The sequence below is a fragment of the Pelodiscus sinensis genome, chromosome 1, assembly GCF_052426305.1.
Source record: "Pelodiscus sinensis isolate ZL-2025 chromosome 1, ASM5242630v1, whole genome shotgun sequence".
NCBI lineage: Eukaryota > Metazoa > Chordata > Testudines > Trionychidae > Pelodiscus > Pelodiscus sinensis.
The window spans coordinates 302,919,172-302,939,416 of NC_143052.1; the positions used below are offsets into that span (position 1 = coordinate 302,919,172).

At 42.9% G+C, this 20,245-nt stretch overlaps 1 protein-coding gene across 4 annotated transcripts in view; it reads right to left on the minus strand.

Annotated features, from left to right (window-relative positions):
• Positions 1-20,245, minus strand: part of PDS5B (PDS5 cohesin associated factor B) — a 259,503-nt gene that overhangs the window by 88,970 nt on the left and 150,288 nt on the right. For all 4 annotated transcript variants that reach the window (XM_075919194.2, XM_006134210.5, XM_006134209.5 and 1 more), the window contains exons 18-21: positions 17,541-17,646; positions 11,564-11,724; positions 3,658-3,781; positions 631-789 (exon numbers count right to left, since the gene is read on the minus strand). In XM_075919194.2, the coding sequence (XP_075775309.1) occupies positions 631-789; positions 3,658-3,781; positions 11,564-11,724; positions 17,541-17,646 (550 nt within the window). The remainder of the gene's footprint in view (positions 1-630; positions 790-3,657; positions 3,782-11,563; positions 11,725-17,540; positions 17,647-20,245) is intronic.

Here is a 20,245-nt window from a genome sequence, read left to right on the forward strand (position 1 = left end):
TATTCCCCAAAGCACTTTAAATAGCTGCTATGGAGGCTCACTAATAGGGCACTGATGGAGTATTGTTTGAGTATTTGTTCATTCCTTCCCGGAGAGTGTCGAATTTTAACATGAATGACAGTTCAGAGCACTTGAAAGGGAATCCTCTGAACTGTCATTCATGTTAAAATTCGACACTCTCCGGGAAGGAATGAACAAATACTCAAACTATCTTACCCATTACCAAGATAGCTTCCCCAATTATCACCTCTAATACCATTAGCTCAGAGACATCCCACTCTCCCCACCTCTAATATCACCAACAGATAACATTAAGGCAAAACATTTTTTGATAACTATGCAGATGGGGGTACATACACCTAGAATGGACTCAACATGAGAAAGCACTTGAAGAGGAACTTATTCTACACAAAACAACTGTCCTTAGCCCTTTTTATGGCATACATTTCCAGTCAAAGTTAAAAAAATACATGTGAAAATGCCTAAATATCTCAAGACACATTCATACAACTGGAAACATACATGCTACCTATTTTTATAATTATCCTATTTTTCTACTTGCTGTGTGAATATCCTACCAAAGAAAGTCAATTCCTCAAAGAAGATACAAATAGTTAAGGAAGTACTTACCCTGTCATTCATTAGCAAATCTTTAACAATAAAGGTGGCTACCAAAGATTTCAAAGGGGCAGCAAATTGATCTGGGGCCAGCATGGCTATATGACCAATAGAAACCAATGGTGTAATCAGATGTTCAAGGTTGCTAGGATCAAGACTCTTATGCAGTGGCTAAAAGATAAATGTAAGCAACAAATTCAGATCTTAATCTGCTTAGCTACACCAGAAAAGTACTTTTCATCATTATCAAACTTTAAAAATGCCATTAAATGAAGTTGCATCTGCTACTGCACGGGGATGTTAAAATGCGATTACTTCCCTAATCGAATAGTCGATAGATTTTCAGTTGACTATTTGATTAATTGACAATGGTATGCAGTTGCGGCACTCAGTTTGGCTTGCGCCAATACACAGCAAAACCTCCCCAGCTGTGGCTCTGCATTGTAAAGCCCAGGGAAACCGGTGCGCGAAGTCACTAATTTGGCCTCTGCCCGTGGGTCTCTTTAGATTCATCACTCTTAAATGAGGACACACCTGCGGAGCAGGGGCCGAGCTAGCGACTTCATGCAAACTCATCCCTGGGCTTCACAGTGTAGAGCTACATGCATGTGTGCATGTGTGATGAATGAAGAGACACCCGCAGAGCAGGGGCCAAGCTACTGACTTTGCAGGCCGGCTTCTGTGGGTTTTACAGGGGGAAGCAACTAGTGGATAGTGCTAATCGATAAGCTCCTGCTTATCGATTAGTCGACTAGATGCTAAAATCCCTACTAATGCAACAATGTGCTCGTGCTCTCTCACAAACCCATACCAACCACAAGCCTTGCAGGAATTATCTATTCTTTATATTAACTGATATATTTTCTGTACTGTTAAATTCATGTCACATTCCATACTCAAAATAATTATTTCAACAGTGGACAAAGTGACTCTTATTTGAAGGTACTATAAATGTTAATCATAAAGAATGCTGAACAAATGTGCTATAGTTAAACATTCAAAAGCATTTCCATCAGTCCCATTTAATCCCATTTACCCTGAGCTTCTACTGCAAATGACTAATTTATATAGCGTTCCCTTTCCAAATACAAATTGAACCAGCAAGGACTGCTTGCTGGAGCCAGTGAACACTACAACAGTAGTCTCCAACCTTTTTAAGCACAAGATCACTTTTTGAACTTAAGTGCAATCCAAGATCTGCCTGAAATATAAACACCCTGGCCCCACTTCCCTCCCTCCTCTTCTCCAAGGCCCTGCCCCTGCTCACTCCATCCTCCCTATCTTGTCTTGGATTAAGGAATTTGAAGTGTGAGAGGGGCTCTGAGCTGAGTTTGGGGCAGGCTCTGGGATGGTTTTTGGATGCAGGGGTGCTCGGGGCTACGGCAAGTGTTTGGGGTGCAGGAGTGGGTTCATGATTGAGGTAGGGTTTTGGGATGTGGGCTCCAGCTAGGCACGGCTTAATTCAGGTGGCTCCTGGGCAGTGGCACAGTGGGGCTAAGGCAGGGTTACCCCTGCCCTGGCCGTGGCCCTACTCCCTAAAGCAGCCAGAAAACTCCATCCCAAGTCCTGTTGCGCTCCCTGCCCTGCTTTGTGAAAATAGGATACAGAGTGGGAGGGGACACCCTGACATCAGCACCCCTTCTCTCCCTCCCCTGCCCAGCAAGCAGGAGGCTCCCCAGGGGGAGGAACAGCTCCAAGGCAAAGGGCAGGACATGCACAGCAGTAGGGGGGAGGGGTGTTGAGGCAGCCGAAGTGCTTGCCTTTGATAGCCTCTTGGCCAAACTAGTCAGGATCACCTGTCAGAGGCTCTAAGTGGTTGGTGACCACTGCACTACAAGGTAAGCTTAAGTATCAGAGGGGTAGCCGTGTTAATTTGAATCTGCAAAAGCAGCAAGGAGTCCTGTGGCACCTTATAGACTAACCGAAGTGTTGGAGCATGCATCTGACGAAGTGGGTCTTTGCCCACGAAAGCTTATGCTCCAACACTTCGGTTAGTCTATAAGGTGCCACAGGACTCCACGCCGCTTTTGCAAGGTAAGCTTAGTTGCTCTATTCCAGGGGTGGCCAACTCGTTAGAGATGAAGAGCCAAAATAGTGGTGGATAGAGTGTGAAGAGCCATGTACCACCGGGAGGAAGGGGTGTTGGGGGGGGGGGGAAGCTTCACAGGGGGGATATAGGTGCCAGTACACCATCCTGGGGCATACCATCACAAAAAAAGCACTGGGAAGAGGTAAGAGGTGCAAGCTCTGGGAGGGAATTTGGGTGTGGGACGAAGTAGAGAAGAGCACGCTGACTCAGGGAGGGGGCTCCAGGCTGGAGAGTGTTGGGGTGCTGAGCAAGCCGCAGGCTTGTGGCTGTAAGGGTGAAGGAGTTTGGGCTGAGGTACATGAGGGGCTCAGGGCAGGGAGGCTGGGAGTACGATGGGCTCAGGACACAGATTTGCAGATGGCTGCAGAAGACAGGGTGCTGAAGGCTCCTGAGCCACGGGTCGGCCACCCCTGCTCTATTCAATCAACAAGATCTGAGGCCTTTAATATGTCCTCCACTGCATCAACAAGAACTATAGATTTGAGATTGAAGAGAGAAAAGAAAAAAAGTTTATTTCATATTTTCATGACTTTCGTACTGTGGAAGGCCTGATAGAGTGACTTGTACTTCAATAATAGTTACCACTACACATTATTTTAACAAAATTCCAAAATACACCCAAGCATAAAAATGAACATATCAGGGGTGGCCAACCTGCGGCTCTTGTTTCTGTCTGCACGGGACGCCAGTGCAGACTTCAAAATGGCCGCCTTCAAAAGGGCAATGCCTGCGCTGTTCTTAAAAGGGCTGTGGCCGCCCCAACAACGCCCCCTTTTTTTTGCTCAACCGAATGCAGCAGCCTGGGGGCTTTACCCTTCCCCCCTTAACTTTTTCCCCTCGGCTCTTTGCGCTGTATCCACCACTATTTTGGCTCTTCATATGTAACGGGTTGGCCACCTCTGGAATGTACAATATGAAAATTTAAAAAAATTAAAACTTTCTCATCTTACCTCAAATATCTGTGCAAACTGTGTTTCTTTGCTAGAAAATATTGCATGGATGCAGTGAATAGCATACTTGGCCTGACGAGGGGGGCCTTTTTTAGCTTTGTGATGCAACACTGGAAGCAAAGCACTAAAAGCAAAAAGAAAATAGCCTTTAGAAACATAAAATTTTGCTATTTTATGTGCTTTCACCATATAGCTAAACAAAATAAAACTTATTTGAACAAATGACTGGGAGAATTGGGAAAACTTTCCCCATCCTTCATCTAGCTCTACAAATGTTAAATAGGAAAGAACATCTTTTCAAAAGCGATTAACTTAAAAAACAGGCTGTGGTAAGTGAAGTATAGTAATATGGATTTACATTTCAGAAATGCACACTACGCACACAGAGCCAGAGAACTGGAATGAAGTAGCATCCCTCGGTCTGTGCATACATATTTCGCTCCTCTTTGCTGAGATGATAAAAGGAAAGGTTTAACACAAATTCCTTTGCCACCACAAAACCAAAAGGTCCAGAGAAAAGCAGAGGAGGGCAGGAAGTGGAATATAAATCAGGCTTACCCCTTATTTACCCCTCTAACCCCATTGAACCATAGGTCTTTTCCAATCCTCAGGAGGTAATTGAGTCCAACCCCTTGACCAAAGCAGGACCAACCCTAACTAAATCATCCCAACCATGGCTTTGTCAAACTGGATCTTAAAAACCTCTAGAGATTGAGATTCCACCACCTCCCTAGGTAACCCATTCCAGTGCCTCACCACTCTCCAAGTAAAATAGTTTTTCCTAATATCCAACCTAGACCTCCCTCACCGCAACTTGAGACCACTGCACCTCGTTCTGTCATCACTAAGAATAGCTGCTATCCATCTACTTTGGAATCCCCCTTTAGGTAGTTGAAGGCTACTATCAAATCCATCTTCATTCTTTGCTTCTGTAGACTAAATAAACCCAAAACCATCAGCCTCTCCTCATAAGTCAAGTGCTCCACCTTCTAATCATTTCTGTTGCCCTTTGCTGGACTTTCTCCAATGTGTCCACATCCTTTCTGTAATGGTGGCCACAGAATTGGACACAATACTCTAGATGTGGCCTCAACATTGCTGAATAAAAGGGAATAACCACTTCCCTAGATCTGCTGGCATTGCTCCTACTAATGCATCCCAATATAGACAAGGCGGCAAAAATCCTAAAGACACACAGTTGACTTATATTCAGCCTCTCAACCGCTGTAATCTCCAGGTCTTTTTCTGAAGAAATGCTGCTTAGCTAGTTGGTGCCCAGCCTAAAGCAGTGCTTGGGATTCTTCCGTCCCAAGTGTAGGACTCTACACTTGTCCTGTTGAACCCCATTGATTTCTTTTGACCCAATCCTCCAATTTGTCTCAGTCACTCTGAACCCTATCCCTGCCCTCCAGCATTATCTACAAACTTGCGGAGGGCGCAATCCATCCCCTCATCCAGGTCATCAATTAAGAAGCTGAACAAAACTGGCCCCTGAATTGACCCTTGGGCATTCTCTTTGATACCTACCACCAACCACACATTGAGCTGTTTATTGCTACCCTTTGATCCTAATGATCTAGCCAGCTTTCTATTCACCTTAGAGTCCAATTATCCAATCCATAAGTCTTAAACTTGCTTGGAAGAATACTGTGGGAGACCACATTAAAGCTCTGCTAAAATCAGGGTATATCACGTCCACCACCTTTCCCATATCCACAGAGTCAGTTTCCTCATCATAGAAGGCAATCAGGATGCCCAGGCATGCCTTGCTGCCCTTCATGAATCCATGTTGACTATTCTTGATCACTTTCCTCTCTTCCAACTGCTTCAAAATGGATTCCTTGAGGATCATTTCCATGATTTTACTGAGGACTAAGATGAGGCTGATGGGTCTGCAGTTCCCTGGATTATCCTTCTGGGCACTGGGGCATGTCCCATTTCTACACCAAGTCCCATCCAGGACACTACCAACTTATAAACTACAAAGTAACACTTAAAAAAAAACCTAGCGAGCAAACAATATACACTAAGCACAGACTGTGTTGCAGAAAGAACTGAAACTCTCCAAAGCACAGCAATTCCACTGCACTGTCCCTGGCAGCAAGAAGTAATTAAGGGTGGGGGAATATGTGGCACCTCTTATGAGGGCACCATGCCAGGGGTCACCAGAGTTGCTTCTCTTCAGATAATGCAGAAGGGAAAAATTCCAGTATTGGTGCACATGGTGAGGAAACATACCCAGTGTGGAATGGACAGGAGCAATCATGTGAAGAACAATGTCTGCTTGAAAACAATGGCGACTGGTGAGGTAGTATCTGGGGCGGGGGGAGCTGGGCATGACACCACCCTCAGCCTGGGGAAGGGATAAAAAAAAACTGTCCCACTACTCCAGGCCATGCCTCTCCCCTTCCCTGCTCCTTCTCACCCTTACTTTACCTCGCATCTTCCCTGCCCTCTCCCCGACTCATAAGAACATAACATAAGGGACGCTGTTAAGGGCCAAAAAGCAAACAATTCCGCTGTGTAGGAAAGATAGAAAATATGGCAAAAGACCAGCTTGGCTTAACAAGGAGATCTTGGATGATCTCAAAATAAAAAAGGAGACATATAAAAAATGAAAACTAGGACAAATAACAAAGGCAAGCAACACGGGAATGCAGGGGCAAGATTAGAAAGGCAAAGGCACGAAATGAGATCAAACTAGCTACAGGCATAAAGGGAAACAAGACCACCTTTTATAAATACATTAAAAGCAAGAGGAAGACCAAGGACAGGGTAGGCCCACTGCTTAGTGAGGAGGGAGAAGCAGTAACAGGAAACTTGGAAATGGTGGAGATGCTCAATGACTTTTTTGTTTCGGTCTTCACCGAGAAGTCTGGAGGTTTGCCTAACGTAGTGAATACAAGCCGAGAGAGGGTAAGTTTAGAAGATAGGATAAACAAAGAACAAGTTAGGAAAAAAATCACTTAGGAAAGTTAGATGTCAGCAAGTCACCAGGTCCTGATGAAATGCATCCCAGGATACTCAAGGAGCTGACAGAGGAGGTATCTGAGCCTTTAGCTATGATCTTTGAAAAATCATGGAAGACAGGGGAGATTCCAGAAGACTGGAAAAGGGCAAATATTGTGCCCATCTATAAAAAGGGGAATACGAACAACCCAGGAAACTACAGACCAGTCAGTTTAACGTCTGTCCCAGAGAAGATAATGGAGCAGGTAATTAAGGAAATCATATGCAAACACTTGGAAGGTAATAAAGTGATAGGGAATAGCCAGCATGGGTTTGTGAAGAACAAGTCATGCCAAACTAATCTGATAGCTTTCTTTGTAGGATAACGAGCCTTGTGGATAAGGGAGAAGCGGTGGATGTCATATACCTAGACTTTAGTAAGGCATTTGATACGGTCTCGCATGATATTCTTATTGATAAACTAGGCAAATATAACTTAGATAGGGCCACGATAAGGTGGGTGCATAATTGGCTGGATAACCGTAGTCAGAGAGTTGTTGTTAACAGTGCTAAATCCTGCTGGAAACGGATAACAAGTGGAGCTCCGCAAGGGTCTGTTTTGGAACCCGTACTGTTCAATATCTTCATCAATGATGTAGATATTGGGATAGAGAGTACGCTTATTAAGTTTGCAGATGATACCAAACTGGGTGGGGTTGCAATTTCTTTGGAGGATAGGGACATAATTCAAAATGACCTTAGCAAGTTAGAGAAATGGTCAGAGGTAAACAGGATGAGGTTTAATAAAGAGAAATGCAAAGTGCTCCACTTAGGAAGGAACAATCAGTTCCATACATACAAGATGGGAAGCAACTGTCTAGGAAGGAGCATGGCGGAAAGGGATCTAGGGGTCATAGAGGACCACAAGTTGAATATGAGTCAACAGTGTGATGCTGTTGCAAAAAAAGCAAATATGATTCTAGGTTGTATCAACAGGTGTGTTGTAAGCAAGACTCGTGAAGTCATTCTGCCGCTCTACTCTGCACTAGTTAGGCCTCAGCTGGAGTACTGTGTCCACTTCTGGGCGCCACATTTCAAGAAAGATGTGGAGAAATTGGAAAGGGTACAGAGAAGAGCGACAAGAATGATTAAAGGTCTAGAGAACATGACCTATGAAGCCAGGCTTCATGAACTGGGCTTGTTTAGTTTGGAAAAAAGAAGATTAAGGGGGGACATGATAGCGGTTTTCAAATATCTAAAAGGGTGTCACAAGGAGAAAGAAGAAAATTTGTTCTTCTTGGTTTCTGAGGACAGGACAAGGAGTAATGAATGGGCTTAAAGTGCAGCAAGGGAGGTTTAGATTGGACATTAGGAAAAAATTCCTAACTGTCAGGGTGGTCAAATATTGGAATAAATTGCCAAGGGAGGTGGTGGAATCTCCCTTTCTGGAGATATTTAAGAACAGGTTAGATAGACATCTGTCAGGTATGGTGTAGACGGAGCTTGGTCCTGCCTTGAGGGTGGGGGGCTGGACTCGATGACCTCTCGAGGTCCCTTCCAGTCCTATGATTCTAGAAGAACATAAGAATGGCCATACTGGGTCAGATCGAAGGTCCATCTAGCCCAGTATCTTGTCTGCCGACAGTGGCCAGTGCCAGGTGCCCCAGAGAGGGTGAACCGAAGACAATGATCAAACGATTTGTCTCCTGCCATCCCTCTCCAGCCTCTGACAAACAGAGGCCAAGGACACCATTTTATCCCTTGGCTAATAGCCTTTTATGGACCTAACCTCCATGAAATTATCTAGCTTCTCTTTAAACTCTGTGATAGTCCTAGCCTTCACAGCCTCCTCTGGCAAGGCGTTCCACAGGCTAACTACACGCTGTGTGAAGAAGAACTTTCTTTCATTAGTTTTAAAGCTGCTACCCATTAATTTAATTTGGTGTCCTCTAGTTCTTCTATTTAGGGAGCTAATAAATAACTTTTCTTTATCGGCCCTCTCCACACCACTCATGATTTTATAGACCTTTATCATATCCCCCCTCAGTCTCCTCTTTTCTAAACTGAAAAGACCTAGTCGCTTTAACCTCTCCTCATATGGGACCCGTTCCAAACCCCTAATCATTTTAGTCGCCCTTTTCTGAACACTTTCCAAGGCCAAAATATCTTTGAGGTGAGGAGACCATATCTGTACACAGTATTCAAGATGTGGGCGTACCATAGTTTTATATAGGGGCAGTAAGATATTCTGGGTCTTATTTTCTATCCCTTTCTTAATTCCTAGCATCCTATTTGCCTTTTTGACCGCCACTGCACACTGTGTGGAAGTTTTCAGAGAACTATCCATGATAACTCCAAGATCTCTTTCCTGATTTGTCATAGCCAAATTAGCCCCCATCATACTGTACGTATAGTTGGGGTTATTTTTCCCCGATGTGCATTACTTTACACTTATCCACATTAAATTTCATTTGCCATTTTGTTGCCCAATCAGTCAGGTTGGTGAGATCTTCTTGGAGTCCCTCACAGTCTGCTTCTGTCTTGACTATCCTAAACAGTTTGGTATCATCTGCAAACTTTACTACCTCACTGTTTACCCCTTTCTCCAGATCATTCATGAATAAGTTGAAAAAGATTGGCCCCAGGACTGACCCTTGGGGGACACCACTAGTTACCCCTCTCCATTTTGAAAATTTACCATTTATTCCTACCCTTTGTTTCCTGTCTTTTAACCAGTTCTCAATCCAAGAAAGGACCTTCCCTCTTATCCCATGGCCATGTAATTTACACAAGAGCCTTTGATGAGGAACCTTGTCAAAGGCTTTCTGAAAATCCAAGTATACTATATCTACTGGATCCCCCTTGTCTGCATGTTTGTTAACCCCTTCAAAGAACTCTAATAGATTAGTAAAACAGGATTTCCCTTTACAGAAACCATGTTGACTTTTGTCCAACAAATTATGTTCTTCTACATGATTCACAATTTTATTCTTCACTATTGTTTCGACTAAATTGCCCAGTACTGAAGTTAGACTTACCGGTCTGTAATTGCCAGGATCGCCTCTAGAGCCCTTTTTAAATATTGGTGTCACGTTGGCTACCTTCTAGTCATTAGGTACGGAAGCCGATTTAAAGGAAAGGTTACAAACCACAGATAATAGCTCAGCAATTTCCCATTTGAGTTCTTTTAAAACCCTTGGATGAATGCCATCCGGTCCCGGAGATTTGTTAACATTAAGTTTTTCTATTTGTTCCAAAACCTCATCTAATGACACTTCAATCCAGGACAGTTCCTCAGATTCATCACCCACAAAGGACGGTGCAGATTCGGGAATCTCCCCAACGTCCTCAGCCGTGAAGACTGAAGCAAAGAAATAATTTAGTTTCTCCGCAATGGCTTTATCGTCCTTGATTGCTCCTTTTATAGCTTGATCATCTAGGGGACCCACAGGTTTTTTAGCAGGCTTCCTGCTTCTAATGTATTTAAAACACATTTTGTTATTTCTTTTTGAGTTTTTGGCTAGCTGTTCCTCAAAATCTTTTTTTGCTTTTCTTATTACATTTTTTCACTTGATTTGACAGTGTTTATGTTCCTTTCTATTTATCTCACTAGGATTGGACTTCCACTTCTTAAAAGATACCTTTTTGTCCCTCACTGCTTCTTTTACATGGTGGTTAAGCCACGGTGACTCTTTTTTAGGTCTCTTGCTATGTTTTTTAATTTGCTGACTCCTGTTCTGCCCTGCCTCTTCCGCCAAATTAAGGCAGCCAGGGGAATAGTGGGGCTCGGTGCTGGCACCTGCAACAGAAGTCTGTCTGGCTCCCCCATACTTAGCAAGTATAGCGAAGTGGCTCCACTTTCAGCCTACCAAGCCTTTGGTCCCCTAGCTGGCTGCCCCTTCCCACTCATGGAATTGTGACTCCTCTCCTTGTGAATAAAGCAATTGCAATAGTAGCGGTCCACAATTAGCCTCCATCAATCTTTCTTCTTGGGTTATCACAAGGTAAATTAAATAGAACCCTATCTCTTGGTAAGCCCCAGCATATGGTTAATAGTGGTTGTACCACTGGTCCGATTTGGACTCTGTAGCCAGAGGCTCACTCTTGGGTGTCTCAGGCTGATATATGGGGGGACTGCCCCATCTGGGTCTGAATGATGACTTGTGGAAACTTTCATGACATGCTTCTGAAGGCAGAGAGCCTGACCTTATCAGATACAGTTGGAGAAAGACTGGCAGATACTACCAGATACGTGGGCTTCTCCTATGTAGCAGAGGCAATGTTGACGTTTCTTGCTGACTGAGAAAGAATGCAAGCAGATTTTAAAGCTTAGTGTCTTCAGCATAGTCCAGTACCAGAGCATGGCAACATGAGGGAGGGAGGAGGTTATTTATGCAGCAACACACACCATCAAAATTCTACTCCTAAAGCTAGAAAACTTCTAAAAAGGACTACAGAAAAGGTAAAATACTCTATAACTATGTATATATTTTCAGATGTATGCCACATGCAAGAGGACACTAATAGTTGTGACCTGGACCATGAAATGGGGAGAAGAAACTGCAAGACACAGTCAGTCTGCTGTGCCCTTTATCATCTCTGACAAAACCACAAAGTAAGCCAAGACTACATGCACAAACTAATGGACACTACTACTCTCAAAATATTTGGCCCTGGATGGATGGTACACATGTACTCACTGGAATACAATAGGAACCATCACTTGCAGAAAAATTGTCATTCACATAATTAATTATAATTTAATGTTTCATCAGATAATTTGTTTATGGTTATTTAACCTCAATGCTATTCTTATTAAAATGCCTGAATGCCCCCAACTTCTCAGAAGTAACACTTTCCTTCAAAAAATATGGCACTTTACAAGAATAAAATGCAACACTTCTAGAATTCCATTTAATAAACAATTTTGCTCAGCGGCATAATAAATCTAACTTACGATCTGATGTGAGGAAAGTCCTCTTCAATTTTACTTCCTGTGTTTTTGAAAATTTGTAATGCAGCTTCTGCCACCTTTTCATCATCCATTTTCAAGCAAGCCAGAAGGGATTCAAAAGTTTCAGCTGAATGGAATGAGATAGGGTGTGTAAATGACAAGACCTACAAAAAGAAAGTGACAAATCACACGTTAAAAAACCCCAATTGTATGAAACAAATATTAATACCCGTTGCCATATTTTGAATCCTTACAATACACTGCAGTTTTTGTAAGGGAATCCTAATTCTCACTTCTCCAGTCTATAGCTCTTTCCCCATCACCTCCCTCTTTCCATGATCTTTATGTTTTTATTTGCTCTCCTCATCCTCACCCTGCCTTCACAATCCTTTCTGTTCTTTTTCTTGTGTCCCAAAACATGTAACCCTTCAAACTGTCCATGCTCACCTATACAGACTTGTTGAGAGTCTCTGGGTTAGGTTTAAGGGGTAAAAAACAAGGGTGATTTCATGCTAGGGGTCTACTACAGACCACCTACCGAGGCAGAAGAGATGGATGAGGCTTTTTTTAAACAGCTCACAAAAACATCCAAAGCGCAGGATTTGGTGGTGATGTGACTTCAACTATCCTTCATATGTTGGAAAAATCAACACAGCAGGACACAGATTATCCAGTAAGTTCTTGGACTACACAAGGAGACAATTTTTTATTCCAGAAGGTTGAGAAAGCTACTGGGAGGAAGCTGTTCTTGATTTAATTTAAACAAATAGGGAGGAACTGGTTGAAAATCTGAAAGTGGAAGGCTACTTGGGTGAAAGATCATGAAATCATACAGTTCATGATTTTAAGGAATGGTAGAAGGGAGAACAGCAAAATAGAAAATGGATTTTAGCAAGAGAGATTTTAGTAAACTCAGAGAACTGGTAGGTAAGGTCCCATGAAAAGCAAGACTAAGAGGAAAAATAATCGAAGAGAGTTGGCAGTTTGCTTTTGGGACCTTAATAATATCCCTTTAAAAAACTATTCCACTGCATAGGAAAGAAAGTATGGAAAGAGACTTCCTTGGCATAACCAGGAGATATAACATGATCTAAAAATAAAAAAACGGAGTCATATAAACAGTGGGAAGTAGGTCAAACTACAAAGGATGAATATAAGCAAATAACGTAAGTATGCAGGGGCAGGATTAGAAAACCAAAAGCACAGAATGAGCTCAATCTAACTATAGACTTAAAAGGTAACAAGACGACATTCTACAAATATATTACAAGTGAGAGGAAGACCAAGGACAGGGTAGGCCCATTGTAAAGAGGGAGAAACAGTAACAGGAAACTTGGAAATGGCAGAGGTGCTCAATGACTTCTTTGATTCGGTTTTCATCAAGAAGATTGATGGTGACAGGATGCCCAGCATAGTGAATGCTAGCAGAAATGGGGTAGGTTTAGAACAGGGTGGGCAATAATTTTTGCCAGGGGCCACTTCAGAAATTTTTGAAGTGGCACCGGGCAGCACCAGAAGAGGCAAGGTCTCAAGCTGAAGGGGCAGGGCCAGAATACTTGCCTGCTTCCCCTCCCATGACTGGGATAGAGGTGGGGGGAAACAGGTGAAGTCTTTGCCTCCACCTAGATGTTCCCCCTAGGCATCCATGCCCCTAGTGGTAGGAGAAGACTTTATGCACTCCCCTTTCTGCCCTCTGACCCATCAAGGCTTGGGGGGCAGGAGGAGTTCATGAAGTCTCCCCCTGTCCTGCCAGGAGTGCATGGTGCTTCTAAGCGCCACACGCCCCTTGCTGGGTGGGGGCAGGGAGGAGGAAACTTTGTGTGCTCCCTCTGCCCCCAGGCCAATCATGGCTTGGGGGCAGGGGAGCGCACAAAGTCTCCTTCCGCCCTGCCAAGAGTGCATGGCGCTTAGAAGCACTACGCACTTCTGGAAGCGCGGAGGAAACTTTGTGCACTTCTGCCCCACCTCCAGGCCCTGATTAGCTTGGGGCATGGGAGCGGCACGGCCTCAGCAGGCCGGATCAACCCGCTTGGCGGACCAGGTCCAACCTGAGGAGCCCTTTTTCCCACCCCTGCTTTAAAAGATAATATAAAAAAAGAACAAATTAAAATGATATAGAAAAATTAGATGTCTGCAAGTCACCAGGACCTGATTAAATGCATTCTAGAATACTCAAGGAACTGATAGAGGAGGCATGTGAGCCTTTAGCTATCATCTTTGATAAATCATGCAAGTTGGGAGAGATTCCAGAAGACTGGAAAAGGGCATATATAGCGCCCATCTACAAAAAGGGAAATAAGAAAAACACAGGAAACTACAGACCATTCAGTTTAACTGTGCCAGGGAAGATAAAGGAGCAAGTGATTAAGGAATTCATCTGCAAACACCTGAAAGATAATAAGGTGATAGGGATCAGCCAGCATGGATTTGTAAAGAACAAATCATGTCAGACCAATTTGATAGCTTTCTTTGATAGGATAATAAGTCTTGTGGATAAGGTAGAATCAGTGGATGTGGTATACCTAGACTTTAGTAAAGCATTTAATATCCACCTAGGAGGGGTTGCAAGTACTTTGGAAGACAGGGTCATAATTCAAAATAATCTGGACAAACTGGAGAATTGGTCTGAAGTTAATAGGATGAAATTTAATAAAGACAAATGCAAAGTACTCCACTTAGGAAGGAACAATCAGTTTAACACATACAGAAAGGGAGGCAACTGTCTAGGAAGGAGTACTACAGAAAGATCTAGGGGTCATAGTGTACCACAAGCTAAATATGAGTCAACAGTGTGACGCCATTACCAAAAAAAACAACACACACTATGATTCTGCTATTCATTAACAAGAGTGTTGTGAGCAAGACACAGGAAGTAATTCTTCCACTCTACTCTGCACTGATTAGGCCTCAGTTGGAGTACTGTGCCCAGTTCAGGGCACCACATTTCAAGAAAGATGCAGAGAAACTGGAGAAGTTACAGAGAAGAGCAACAAAAATGATTAAAGATCTAGAAAACATGTCCTATGAGGGAAGTCTGAAAGAATTGGCCTTGTTTAGTTTAGAAAAGAGAAACTGAGGGGGGACAGCTATTTTCAAGTATCTAAAAGGGTGTTATAAGAAGGAGGGAGAAAATTGTTCTCCTTGGCCTGTGATGATAGCCCAAGAAACAATGAGTTTAAATTGCAGAAAGGGAGGTTTAAGTTGTATATTAGGAAAAGCTTCCTAGCTGTGAGGGTGGTTAAACATTGGAATAAATTGCGTAGGAAGGTTATGGAATCTCCATCACTCAAGACATTTAAGAACAGGTTGGATAGACATCTGTCAGGGATGATCTAGAACAGTGGTCACCAACCAGCAGATCAGGATCTACTGGTAGATTTTGGAGCCTCTGACAGGTGATCCTGACTGGTTTGGCCAAGATGCTATCAAAGACTGTCACGTTAGCTGCCCCTCCCCCCACTGCTGTGCATCTCCTGCCCTTTGCCTTGGAGCTGTCCCCTCAGGGAACCTCCTGCTTGCTGTGAGAGCAGAGAAAGGAGAGGAGGAGCACTGATGTCAGGACGCCCCCTCCTATCCTGTATACTATCTCCACCAAATGGATGGGGGGGGCACAATAGGGCTTGTGATAGAGGGAGTTTGCTGGATGCTTTTGGGAGTGCTGTATGGCCAAGGTAGGGGTGAGCCTGACAGCACCACTGCACCACCACCCAGGAGCCACCTGAGGTAAACAGTATGCAGCTTGAGCCAGCTCCGAACCCCTGCCCCAGTCATGAACCCACTCCTGATCTCCAAGACCCTGCTCAGCCTCTTGGACCCTAACTCCCTCAGAGCCTGATCTCCAAGCCCCTGCCCCTAAGCCTCTTGGACCCTAACTCCCTCAGAGCCTGTACCCTCCACCCCAACTCCATGCCCCAGGCTCAACTCAGAGCCTCACTCCGATTCCAAATCTCTTAGCCCAAGACCAGAGCCTGTGTCCCAACCCTCTCCCCTGCCTGGTCAAAGGAAGGGAGAATGGGGGAGGGAGGGAGGATGGAGTGAGCAGGGGCAGGTCCTCAGAGAAAGGGCATGAAGGAGGTGGGGTAAAGGTATCTGGGTCTGAGGTAGATCCTGGATTGCACTTAAATTCAAAAAAAGTGATCTCATGCTTAAAAAGCCTGGAAACCACTGATCTCGAAGGTGCTTGGTCCTGCCCTGAGGGCAGGGGACCGGACTCTATGAACTCTTGAGGTCCCTTCCAGTTCTAGTATTGTATAATTCTATACCACCATCCTGCCTGGACACCTCCCTTTCCGTCTCCTGACTTTCCCTTTTCTCTCAAGAATACACTATCTCCTATTCTAAAGAAACACTCTACTTGAGTAGGCTGCTGATTTTCAGAGCCTCAACTTCCTCTTCACATATGATTATATCCTCTCTATTCGGCTGAAACTGGCTTCATGAAAATCACTAATGATGTCTTCCAAACTTGTGTGCTTTTCTCCATACTCCTTAATTTCTTTGCTGTCTTTCATATTGCCAACTATTTCTCTCTTCCTTAATCTTCTTTGGACTGTGTCTTTTCCCAGCTTTCCTCTAGTCTTTCACATGACTTCATCAGCATTAACTTTGCTGGATTCTCTTCCTCCTCCGATTCCTCTCTGTTCATGTTTACAGAGGTCACTTCTGTACTAAATCTCTTTTTATCCACAGTCTTCCTGAGTGACATCATGGATCCTACGGTCTTATCACCTCTGATAACATCTCAAACCTACCCTTTCACAACTGATTTCTTCCAACTTCATCCAGACTTGCACAGATTTTCAACTAGTGATTTTCAACAGCTTCACTCACCCTTCTCCAACCCAAACTTCCCATAATATTAAAATGACTGCCTCCAATCTCTGGATAATCTGAGCTATGTGTTTTGCAGATTCCAAATTCTACAGAGTCAGGATTTTTAATTGTCTGAATTCAAATGACATTTTTTGTGAACCAGAAGACCTTCATGTACTTGAGCTCATCAGCACTGATGTATCTGATGCCATATGTTTACTCTGTACCATGTTTATGTGGTATCAGTTACACACACATACAATGGAACTCCCTATAGTGAAGTTAGATATAATAGAAATAGCATAATTAAATTCTGTATTTCTTCACTTAAAAGAGATGTTCACACTGCTTAGAATACACAGTTGTAAAACACAAAGTGATCAGCTCCAACTTATTTTCTATTCTGTCAGAGTTACAAGAAAAATAGGAGAACAGGAGTGACATAGAAACTTTGTTTAGTCTAAGAAGCTCATCGTGAGTGGGGCGTGGCCTACTACCCCAATATTAAAATATAGAATAAAAAGATTTGATAAAAATTAGGAATTGATTCTTGTTTGTGTGAAACAGTGATTTTAAAATGTGACTATAGCCAGGTTTCATTGTAACTGATTTCTGAAAAACAAAAAGGAAGCAGGTGCAAGTTGCTGCATAATTTATCTGTCAGAGTATTAATCCTGAGCAAACCTATACATATGATAAAACTGCAAAATGTTGTACTAGTGACCGCTAGCAAGTGTGTATACATAACAATAGGATAAAAATAAAAACAAAAGAAGAACTTAGTAAAACAGAGATGAGGGATGGAAGTGCACACAAATGCACACTCTGACAGCCATAGCCCAAACCCAAATTTCTGAGAGTACATTCACCTATAAAATAAAATTTTAAAAGAATACATAGCACTGCCGTGTTGTATCTAACATTCATGAAAAAGAGATACATTAATTTTTGAAAACAGTTATGAAAAGATGTTAAACTTGCAATTACAGTTTCTATCGATCTCTAACACTGATTAAACTTCACGTGTATGAAAAACATTTTCTTTTGGATATCTGCTGAAAAGACCATAGTAGCTTAAGAAATTGAGAATTATTTTTTTTAACAGTTATTTTAGTGAATTTCAACAAAGTTATTATAGGCTTCACTGAACATCAAGAGAATATTTTACCTTAAGCAATTCAAGACCGGCTCTGATTGCCTGATCAGTAGGTACACCCTCATCTTCATCATCTGCTGTTCCATCTATAGACTTGTTTACTTGCTTGATAAGGGCACTGAAATGGAAAAATAAAATGTTGACACAAATTTACAAATTATTGCCAGTTTCAGCTAACACGTCCATTTCCAAAACATTAGTACAAATTAGGAAGGCACTCTTAATCAGCCATGCAGAGAAATAGCTGATTGCTCTTCCCTAATATATAATTTGAGATGAAGGCTCTAAAACTTTGCTGGTGAAAAAGGAGCTTTTGAGCTTTACTGAGCTCTTCCCAAGAAGTTCAAAAGTTTCTCAGAAAAATACATCCACATATTACTTCTGGCAGCTCTTAAAAATGTATCTAAATTCAGGATAGATCTGGCAGCAACACCTATAATTAAGCAATAGCAGCAGATGCCCATGGACAAGATGTAGCCATGGTGGTGTGCAAAATGGATTTCCAACTTGAATGGTCCCCTGAACATATTCCTTCCTTCAGCAAGAGTCAGTATGGGAAAATTTAGATTTAAACCCCTCAAAAATGCATTTTCCAACATCGTTTGTAGTTGATTTCTCTCTCTACTTCTTTTGAGCTAAGCTTTAGAAACCTTCTGCCTGTTGGACAGGACCCCACCATGGCAGTGGTCTTGTTACTCAATATACAATACTAGAACTGGAAGGGACCTTGAGAGGTCATCAAGTCCAGTCCCCTGCCCTCGCAGCAGGACCAAGTACCATTTAGATCATCCCCAATAGATGTCTATCCTCAGTGCTCGCCGAACCGCGGCGAGCCCCGCTCGCCAGCCGTGCTGCCTGGCGTTCTGTGCATACGCAGATTGCCTGAACCTGGCCCTTCTGGGTTGTAATCTACTCACCACAGGCGAATAGATTACATAGATTGTCGAGCCCTGTCTATCCTACCTGCTCTTAAATATCTCCACTGATGGAGATTCCACAACCTCCCTAAACAATTTCTTCTAGTGTTTAACCACCCTGACAGCTAGGAAGTTTTCCCTGATATCCAACCTAAACCTCCCATGCTGCAATTTAAGCCTATTGCCAAGGAGAACAATTTTTCTCCCCCCTCCTTGTAAAACATCCTTTTAGATACTTGAAAGCTGTTGTCGGGTCCCCTCTCAAGTCTTCTCTTTTCTAAACTACACAAGCCCAACTGATCAGTCTTCCTGCATAAGTCATATTTTCTAGACCTTTATTTTTGTTGCTCTTCTCTGCACCAATTTCTCCACATCTTTCCTGAATTGTGGTGCCCAGAACTGGACACAATACTCCAACTGAGGCCTAAACAGTACAGAGTAGAGTGGAAGAATGACTTCTCATGTTTTGCTCACAGCACTCCTGCTAATGTATCCCAGAATCATGTTTGCCTTTTTTATAAGTGTCAAACTGTTGACTCGTTTAGCTTTTGGTCCACTATGACTCCTAGATCCCCTTCTGCAGCACTCCTTCCTAGACAGTCACTTCCCATTCTGTATGTGTGAAACTATTGTTCATCCCTAAGTGGAATAATTTGCATTTGTCCTTATTGAACTTTATCTTCTTTACCTTAGACCGTTTGTCCAGATCATTTTGAATTATGACCCTATCTCTCCAAAGCACTTGCAATCCCTCGCAACTTGGTGGTATCTGCAAACTTAAGAAGCATACTCTCTATGACAATATTTCAATTGTTGATCAAGACGTTCTCAACTGGTTCAAGATTTCCTCTTGTTGTGATCACCTAAATATCTCCTTGTTTGTGACAGAAACTGAACCAGTGGATGTTAATACACCAGAACATTGAAAATATTATTTCCTCACCTTTATCTGTCTTTAACAGCTATGTTTCTGCTGCATATAATAGCGGTCATCACTACCATGTTGAACACTTATATTTTAGTTATTACCCAGACTAAGGATGTTAAGTATCGAGTAAATAACTAATCATATACTCGATACAATTTGTATTGAGTACATGATTAGTCAATAAATGTCTGCTTACATCCCTGCACTTTAATTGTAGTAGGAGTCAGGTATGTAGGCAGCCTGGCTCCTACTACATTTAAACTGCAGAGCTGCAGCAGGAGTAGTTCTGGGACTAGTATGAGCTACAACCCTACTTCAGTCCCAGCTCACTCTGAGTCCCACGCTGAACCTCTGCCTTTTAAATGTAGTAAGAGCTAGGCAGGTCTTGCTACATTAAAAAGATAGAGCGTCGCTGCCTCCCCTGCCCTTTCCGCCCTCCTCCCCCCCCGCACCAGCTTCTGCTTCCCCGTCCTTGCTGCCTCTGATATAGACTCGATAAGCCTAAGCTTATTAGGCAGTCAACTATTCGACTACTCTTTTACATCCCTAACCCAGATATCCCATGACCCAAACGGAAGCCTTTGAAAACATTCAAAGAGAAGGTTACTTCCTGTAATTGGAGGTTCTTTGAGATATGCAATTCCCATTTGGATTCCAGATATGGGTGCGCATGTACAACATGTACCAGAGCCAGAAATATTCGTAGAAGTACACATTAACCCACATATTCATCATGAGTCAGCCAAAAGCCGTGCCAGCATTGGTCCAGGTCCTTCTTACCAACAAACAGGGCCCACAGCAGATGGAATGGAAGGTGGATACTGGAATCTAAATAGGTACCACACATTTTTTTTAAAATCCACCATTATACT